General features: G+C 44.9%; 1 protein-coding gene across 1 annotated transcript in view; it reads left to right on the forward strand.

Annotated features, from left to right (window-relative positions):
• The window catches only part of jarid2b (jumonji and AT-rich interaction domain containing 2b), a 303,218-nt gene that overhangs the window by 238,167 nt on the left and 55,051 nt on the right, over nt 1–10,000 (forward strand). The window contains exon 5 of the mRNA XM_084312574.1: nt 7,676–7,894. Coding sequence (XP_084168700.1) covers nt 7,676–7,894 — 219 coding nt within the window. The remainder of the gene's footprint in view (nt 1–7,675; nt 7,895–10,000) is intronic.

Below are 10,000 nucleotides of genomic sequence, written 5' to 3' on the forward strand. Positions count from 1 at the left end.
AAAAAATGAAAAGAAATAAACCCTACAAGATGCTTTCAGAGCTAATTATGATTTTGTCTGCGGGTCAGGAGCATCATGTGAGATGAAGAAAACTAGAGTAATCTTGAGGTTGACTCGAGCCTGGCTGGAAATGTTTGGAGAAGGCGTGTGTGCACGTGCGTGTTCGTGCCAGGGGGGGGGGGGGGGGGGGTGGGGTCCGCATGGCACTCCTCTTCCCCCCCCTGTCGTTTTGTCCCTCGTTAAAATCTATGTATGTACCCTTAGGGGCCAGGGTGAGGTAGTTCCCTGTGGCCAAGTTAGGGAGCATTGGTTCCTCTTTCTGTCTGTTTAAAATGTATGTGTGTGGGTGAGTGTCTCTCTATCTCTGTCTGTCTGTCTGTATGTACAGTATGTATGTCATATACTTGTCTGTCTCTGACTGTAAGGACGTCTGTCTGTCATCTGTGTGTGTGTATGAATGTCTGACTTTCTGTCTCACCGCGTACACTCTCTTTCCCACATTTTATCTCTCTCTCACACTTTCTCTCTGTCTGTCTTTCTCTGTCAAAGTCATTGTCTATGTTTCTCACAGGTATCTCCTCTCTCTCTCTCTCTCTTCTCTCTCTCTCTCTCTCCTCTCTCTCTCTCTCTCCTCTCTCTCTCTCTCTCCTCTCTCTCTCTCTCCTATCTCTCTCTCTCTCTCTATCTCCTCTCTCTCTCTCTCTCTCTCTCTCCTCTTCTCTCTCACATCTCTCTCTCTCTCTCTCTCTCTCTCTCTTTCTCTCTCTATCTCTCCACACACAGGCTTATTTGGCTCATCTGGACTAGGTTATAGGATACAATAATTATGTTGTATTATCTGTCCCTGTTGTATTTGATTAGGATTGAGAACTTGTTGTGTGTGTGTGTGTGTGTGTGTGTGTGTGTGTGTGTGTGTTCATTTAGACAAATTAGAAATAAATGCACCATCCTCTGTGATGAATGCCAAATCAAATTACTACTTGTATTTAATCACTAGCTCTTATTTCAGATCCTACAAAATGTTGGAGACAAGTAAATTCAACAAAACAAGGCTACTATGTCCTCTACCTAGTACGGTCTACACATGTCAAATTGAATGATTGTTTAATATCTGAACATAAAGAGATCTGCTTAGCATTTTAATAAACATTTAGCTAATTCCGGTCATTTGTTTGATATAATTATACAGGGCCTCCCTTAATAACCATGATCATTGTGATGCATGCCTCTGTTTTCCTTCCAGCCTTTTTCTCCTAGTTTTGTTTTTTTAAACATTGAAATCCATTGATGCCTGGAAATCAACTAGAGGATAAACTGGATAGTTTTCTCCTCAGTCTTGCTGCTTCATTAATTGCAGAGCAAATAACATATATTCTATCTTGCTTTATCAACAGGCATAGTTATTACCTAGAGCAGGAGTTCTCAAACTTTTTTATACCACAACCCCATTTTATTTAGGATTTTTTTTGGCCACCTCACACTTAACCCGTTCACTGCCACACTACACAAGGTTAACCCTTACTATCACACTACCGACGGGTAACCATCGGTAGTGTGATAGTAAAGGTGTGGCAGTGAAAGGGTTAACACCGGCTGTCGTGTGGCAGTGAAAGGGTTAACCTTCTGTATATTGTCACAGTGAAAGGGTTAAACCGTTTGGTAGTGGTGGCAGTGAAAGGGTTAATGTATCGCGTAATTTCAACGTGGAATTAAGGAATATCAAAATAAATGCACACATTGTTGAACTTGATCATGCATATTTATTAGACAATTTTATTACAGCACTGTTATCAATACACATTATAAAAACAAGGCATATTTAGCCAAAATATGTTGCCAGAACAGTAAAAAAAAAAAATCTTATCATTTTTTGCCAATGCCCCACTCTCACCTACCCACGACCCCACTTTGGGTCGCAACACGTAGTTTGAGAACCGTCGACCTAGACGATCCTGTCTAGCAAAACTCATTGGTAAAGGCATTGGTAAAAAAAAAAACGATTTGAAGCATATATCTCAAAAAAAAATCTCACTCTATACTAAGACACACTGTATTAAGCTCTTGCTCTCGCTCTCGCTCTCTCTCTCTCGCTCTCTCCTCTCTATCTATCGCTCTCTCGTTCTCGCTCTCTCCTCTCTCCTCTCTCTCTCCTCCCTCTCTCTCCTCTCTCATCTCTCTCTCTCTCTCTCTCTCTCCTCTCTCTCTCTCCTCTCTCTCTCTCTCTCTCTCTCTCTCTCTCTCTCTCTCTCTCTCTCACACACACTCCCCTATAACCTTGGTAGCCCTCTGTGTCTGCTAGCCATTGGCCCGATGACCTCTGCTCAGACCAGTAAATTACCTCCTATTAGCTAATGAAGCAGGTCATTAGGAGCTGGTTGGGGTGTGTGTGCATTTTGTTTGTTTTTTTACCGAGAGACTTGGCTCTGGCTCCTGTCGACAAGATGGATGAGGGGAGTGTGTGTCCATGTGTCCGTCTGTGTGTGCGAGTGTGTGTATTGGCACGTTCACGCTTGTGTGTCTTTATGTGCCTGCACGAGTGTATGCGGCATACATGCGGTAACCAGAATCTAGGCCTACCGCGCGAGTTCTGAGTTTGAGAAGTGTACATGGCAGCCATGTTGTTCACCGCCGGGCTACATGTTCAACACTGCGATGGATACAAGGTCAGAAGAGGAATCAGCTGTGAGGGATACTTACTATGAGCAGATATGAATTCACACTAGAGAATCAGGATCACTTATTTGACCAATAAACCTGCATGAATTTGTCTGGGGGACATTGCTGGTGAGTAGACCTGCCCCGTCATATTCCATTAATCACACTTTATTGCCTGAAAAAAATTATAATCATATTTCTGGTGGGTAGTGCTTTTGCGTTATAGCTCGTGATTTGAACAAAAATTTGACAGATTTCACCAATTTAATGATTAGTCGATTAGTAGAATAGTTTTTAAAGGAAAAGGTGTCAAATCCAGCGTTAATTTTTATTTATTTACTTGTACATTTTTCCTCAGCAAAGAATTCTTAGCGTTCAAGTGCGGGCAAATGATAAATGATTCAGGTCATAAATTATTCAGAACTTCATAAAAATTAACGTTTCCTCGCCATAAAAAGATTCTGATGTGATGGAAACAATGGGAGCTTACAAAAATCACGAGCCTCAATCATAAATCAAACAATCATCATAAACCGTAGCATCACAAGGCCAGAGCGCACAAAGAGCCTCTTTCATTTCCTCTCTTTTCTTTCATTCTCTCTCTCCCTCTCTCTCTCATATTTATCTCCGTTCTTAATGGGAGTCACCCAAGGTCAGAGAAGCACACATAAACACACTTACGTGCTCATGAGAAATACACACATACTCACATTCGCACACCACACACTCACACACATGCGTAAACACCCCGCACACAGATACACACACTGACATGCACACACAAAAGATACACTCACACACACATGTGCGCCAGGGTTAGAAAACAACTATCCACAACGACCATGTCAATAGTTTCTGAACGTTACGCAAAGTGAGTGACATGTTGTTGGCACAAACACAAACCATTGATTAAATTTTTTAGATAAAGCTCTTGGAGCTGTGCTCCAATGCAACAAACATTATGGTGATGTTGATGTTCTATCCACAGAATCATCCTACGCCGTTTCAGTGGCAAAAACAAGCATGTTCACCACGTACATTACTTTGTAACCAAATAAAAGAGATTTAAATATGTCGGAATCCAACAGATCTTCCAGTAAAAAAAAAAAATTATTACTAGATAACCGAAACCCACACACACACACACACACACACACACACAGAGTGGTCACATGCTAACAAAATGAGTGTGTGACCCCATGGCATTGGTGTGGGCGGGGGGGTTCTCTGTTCCACACAGCTCTGCTCTTTGTCTCTCAAAGGTTATAGGTCAGCCTCCCAGAGAGAGGAGGGGGGCTTGGGAGCAGGCTACCCAGGGTTAGGGACCTCCACCTGGGCTGAGAGGAGGGGGGGGTAGGGAGCAGGCTACTCAGGGTTAGATACCTCCACCTGGGCTGAAAGGAGGGGGGGGGGGATAGGGAGCAGGCTACCCAGGGTTAGATACCTCCACCTGGGCTGAAAGGAGGGGGGGGGGATAGGGAGCAGGCTACCCAGGGTTAGATACCTCCACCTGGGCTGAAAGGAGGGGGGGGGGGATAGGGAGCAGGCTACCCAGGGTTAGATACCTCCACCTGGGCTGAAAGGAGGGGGGGGGGATAGGGAGCAGGCTACCCAGGGTTAGATACCTCCACCTGGGCTGATACCCAGGGTTAGATACCTCCACCTGGGCTGAAAGGAGGGGGGGGGATAGGGAGCAGGCTACCCAGGGTTAGATACCTCCACCTGGGCTGAGAGGAGGGGGGGGTAGGGGGTAGGGCCTGGTTATTGAAGCAGTGTGCTTCTTCTCTCTTTCTGTCTTTCTCTTTGTTTGTTTGTTTGTCTGTCTGTCTTTCTCTCTCTCTCTTCATGTCTTCTGTCTGTCTGTGTCTCTCTTTCGGTCTCTCTCTGTCTCTCTCTGCTTCTTCTCTCTTTCTCATTCCCTTTCTCTCTCTCTCTTTCTCTCTATCTCACTCTCACTCACTCTCTCTCACCTAGCTCTACCGTGGCTCCCTCCAGTCATTAGCATTGACCCGCTAGCTCTACCAACGCCCTGTCATAAGACAACATGGGATGCAATGGAGATTTACAGCTCACTAATAAGACTACACATCCTGCATGGACACACACACACTCACAAAACACACCTATAATAAGTGTGCAACATGGTATGTAGACTCATGTTTAATGTAAGAGAGGTTGGTGTTGCCGGCTGACGGAGGTCATGGTATTTGCTCTAGAAGAGAGAGAGCCTGTGCACGTGTTTTATATATATATATATATATATATATATATATATATATATATATATATATATATATATATATATATATATACTGGTGCTTTTGAAACCGATGAGCGTTTCTTGAGCTTTGAGGATTTACTAGTCATCAGCAAATGATGGAAGTGTTTTTACTTTTTTTTTTTCTCCACTTTTTCTCCCATTTTCTATATTTTCTCCCATCCCAATTTCGTATCATCCAATTCAACCCTCCCCTGTCACGAGCGCTGTTTCTTGCCTCCCACAAGCCGGCTGCAATGTGGACTAAGTCATACATAGCACAAGTCCCCTCCGGTACTTGAGGTAACGGCAGTCGCATCTTTTCACCTGCGCAGCTCGATCTCTCAGTGGCGAGGAGTAACGCGTGGGAGGCTCACGCTGCCCCCGACACTTCCTGATTCTACTGTGCAGGCGCACCAACCGACCTGTAGGAGTCGCTGTCCACAACGTCCGATCCCCACCCATCAGTTTCCCACCCCCTAATACTGCCAATGTGTATTAGTATGAACGACCAGCTAAACTGAAAGCAATGTGGAGCGCTGGGATCGAACCCAGCGTCTCCAGCATTGGAGGTGAGCGCCTTGCCCACTGCACCACCTAGCTGCCCCAAACCTATTTATTTTAAAGATGATACGTTTTAATGTTGTGTGTTCATTCATAGTTAAGACAGTAGAGGTTGAGTACTTTATTATCTAAAGATAGTAAGTTAGAGTGTTGTGTTCATTCACAGTTCAAGCCAGTAGAGGTTGAGTATTTTCAGATGTATCATATTCACACATTTACTTGGACATACAAATTCAAGCTGTCCAAAATATTTCAAAATGGACTTACTGTATTATTGTACTTGGTCTCGAGGGTTGGGTCACATCTAAGCCATGTTTCTGAAACCCAGAAACTAGACAATGAAGGCAGCGTGACCCAAAGCACGGCAGGGGAAGCGTCCTCAGAGCACGACATGTAGACGGGGAAGCTGTTGTGTCGAGAGGAGAGAAAAGGGGGGTGTCGCGTAGCGGAACGCACTGCATGCCACATCACAGGCCACATCACAGAGGACCAGTGTCGTGAGGACAAAACCATGTATCTCTTTGATTGTCTTTTAAACGTTTCTACAGGAAGTGAGTTTTTTTTTTACATGGTTTATGTCAACTGTGGCACAGATCACACTATGCTACACAACTGGTTAGACTGGTGTCTTTGCTGTTTCTACTGTGGCACATATCACACTATGCTACACAACTGGTTAGACTGGTGTCTTTGCTGTTTCTACTGTGGCACAGATCACACTATGCTACACAACTGGTTAGACTGGTGTCTTTGCTGTTTCTACTGTGGCACAGATCACACTATGCTACACAACTGTTGGTTAGACTGGTGTCTTTGCTGTTTCTACTGTGGCACAGATCACACTATGCTACACAACTGTTGGTTAGACTGGTGTCTTTGCTGTTTCTACTGTGGCACAGATCTCACTATGCTACACAACTGTTGGTTAGACTGGTGTCTAAGCTGTTTCTATTGTCTCTCAAGAACCACGATCGCCATCAGTTTCTGCAGCGCGGACACAAAAAAAAGCTAGTTATTAGAACTATGAAAAAGGTCCTGTTGTTGCCAAACGTCATTCACCTTGTCACCGTGTGTTGAACTGCATTCTGCTGATGTGACAACAGTCAGTCAGAGAGAGAGAGAGAGAGAGAGAGAGAGAGTCTCTGTGTGCTCTGGCGGTTTATGATGAGTGAGAGAGAGGACGTTTCCTTCTCCATCAGGGAGAGAGTGACGGTAATCCTATTTGGATGTCTGAAAGTGACTGATTTTGGGTTGGGATTAGCTGAGAGAGAGAGAGAAAGAGAGAGAGGGAGGATGAGAGATGTCGCCTCATACAGTAACTCTACCCGTGGTGTATTTAGGATGTGTACTATCCATAACTCAATACAAACTGTCACCAGTGAGGCTCTTCGAGGCACTACTGAAGGCCCGGAAGAGGGGGAACTCTCTCGCTCTCTCTCTTTCTCTGTATACTATCCAATGAAGCCCGAAATGTCATCCTAATATTAATATGAATAAACTCATTAGTCATCACTGTCGCCTTCTGGTATGCATTGAGAATGTTTCTGTGCATGCACGTGTGTGTTTTTGTGCAAGCCATTGCGTTTGTCTGCACACAGGCCTGTGTGTGTAAGGTATTGTGAGCGCTCACACTAGGCGTGTGCCACTAGACCACCAACTGGGATAATGGCTGATGCAAAAAAACTGTGCTTAATTGTCTGATTGATGTTGATTAATGTACAACAGCCATGATCACTGACCTGTTTTTATAATCAAGACAGTTTTCAAGAGGTTTCTACTTGTGCTTCTTTTGGTGCAAAAGAAAGATGTTTAGAACCAGTTTACTATGTGATGGTCCTTTTAATATAAAACTACCAGTTTATTATGTGATGGTCCTTTTAATATAAAACTACCAGTTTACTATGTGATGGTCCTTTTAATATAAAACTACCAGTTTACTATGTGATGGTCTTTAATATAAAACGACCAGTTTACTATGTTACTATGGGGTCTTGTAAAGTTTTATCAACGTTTGCTAACCTTAACCCTCATCTTCCCTCTCTCTCTCTCGCTCTCTCTCTCTCCCCCTCTCTCTCTCTCTCCCTCTGTTCTCTAATCCTTCTCATCCTCCCTCTATCCCTCCCTCCATCTCTCCCTCCTCGTTCTCCTCTCTCCTCCCTCTCTCTATCCTCCTCCTCCTCCCCCTCCTCTCTCCTCCAGGCTCGTCGGCCCTGCCCAGTAACATGGCGTACTTCGGCAGCTCCCAGGAGGAGGAGGACCTTGAGGATGAGGAGCAGGAGGTGCAGGAAGAGGAGGCAAGGAGCACGGGAGCAGGTGGGCTCCACCCCCACACCAGCCAGGCCTCCGCTGCCTCCTCGTCCTGTCACTCCACACCCCGCAAGGGCAAGCCCCCCACCCGCCAGCCCCTCAACGGACATGGTACGGACAACACACACACACACATTAATACACACACATGGAATTAGATACTTTCTTTAGGGTGAGTGTGCAGCACCTTTTCTTCTCTCAGTAGTAGTTTGGTCGTCGCTGGTCCCCTTATTCTTACCTTATTTTTTCCCTTTTACTTTTCCCTAGATATGTCTGTCTGTCTGTCTGTCTGTCTGTCTGTCTGTCTGTCTGTCTGTCTCTCTCTCTGTCTGTCTACTGGTATTTCTCTGTCTATAAATGTGGATGGACAGATGCAGCTCGTTTCTCCAGCATGTACTGTGCTACGGTCAATTGACCACTAAAATGTGTTGACATCATGAATCATGACTCTGCCTTATGATATGTGGACCATAGCACTACATTTCCCAGGCCATGAATCTGGGATTCATATAGGAATCGTAGTCCATTAACAACTTGGCACAGTATGGATCGTATAAATCACCCTCTGTATCATCTTGCACTACATTATCCAACAGCACCGGTCATGCCACCGGGCTTGATGGGAAATGTAGTCACTGCGAGTGGTCATGTGTGCAGAAGCGGGGGGAGACAAGAGAGGGAGAGAGAGACTGGGTGTGTGTGTGTGTGTGTGTGTGTGTGTGTGTGTGTTTTCCATAGCGGGGGGGGGGGGGGGGGGTCACATGGGACATCGGCATGGCTTTTCCACTCCAATTAACACTTAGTCTGACTAAGCCCTAACAAGGTGTTTACACACACACCACAACAGCTGGCCAGGGCCCTCAACACACACACACACACACACACACACACACACACATTAACATACATGCACAAACAAGCCCGATCATGCATAACCCTTTTTTCTTTTTTGGGGTGTGTGGGGGTCAATTGCATCCAAGCACACGCACATACATGCACACACAGGACCCATCCCATTCCTGTCCGTATGATCAAGTTATACATTACAGTATGTTTATGATTTATTAATAAATTAGTGTTTAGTCCATATTGTTGTCCCGTACAGGTATCCCATTATTATTAGGGATGTCCGATATTATCGGCCTACCGATATTATCGGCCGATATCGGCATTAAAATGTGATATCGGAAAATATTGGTATCTGTTTTCAAATTTTTATTTAAATTTTTTTTGTACATTTCTATAGAAATTATGTCCGATATTATCGGCCGATATCGGCATTAAAATGTGATATCGGTTGATATTGGTATTGGAAATTAAGAGTTGGACAATATCGGTATATCGGTATCGGTAAAAAAGCCAATATCGAGCATCCCTAATTATTATCCAATTAGTAGTTGAATCTACTAATCAAGGCCCTCTTAGTTCTCTAATTGGTTGTAGGGAGGTCAGACAGATCAGGTGTTAAATTGATTGTTTGCCTAGGACTGTGTGTATTCTGAGTGTTATCTGTTATCTCCCCACCAGCATTTACATATACAGTTATGACCTACATCTTGACTATGGGGGGGGGGGGGGGGGGGTTCTATTCCATGGTCTCATGTGACTCTATTAGTGGTGACTTTGACATTCAACTGTTCAGTAATCTCTGCTGTGATAGGTGGCAGCGGGCTTTGCTTACACCCAGCCCCGATAGTGTAAGATCAGCACTTTTATAAATAGCACCTCAGACTGCATTCTTAACTCAGGAGTACATTACTGTAACACAACCCCTCCTTCCCTCCATCTCTTTCTCTTTCTCTCTCTCTCTCTCTCCTCTCTCCTCTCTCTCTCTCAACCTCCCTCCCTCCATCTGGGGGAGACAGTGGCTCGGGAGGTAGAGCAGTCGTCTGGTAATCCGGAGGTTCCCGGTTTGATTCCTGCTCCTCCTTGAGCAAGACCCTTAACCCCTAACTGCTCCCGATGAGCAGGTTGGCACCTTGCATGGTCGCCTCCGCCATCGGTGTGTGAGTGAATGGGTAAACTGTGAGGAACAAATTATAAAGCGCTTTGGATAAAAGCACTTATATAAATGCAGCCATTTACCACCTCTCTCTGCCTCCATCCATCCATCTCTCACTCATTCCTCTCCTTTCCTCCTTTCCCCTCCATTTCTCCCTCCCTCCCTCCCTCCCTCCTCAGTGACATGTGAGCTGTCCACCATGAAATGAGGCCAGG

The sequence above is a fragment of the Notolepis coatsorum genome (genome assembly GCF_963971535.1).
Source record: "Notolepis coatsorum genome assembly, chromosome: 4".
NCBI lineage: Eukaryota > Metazoa > Chordata > Actinopteri > Aulopiformes > Paralepididae > Notolepis > Notolepis coatsorum.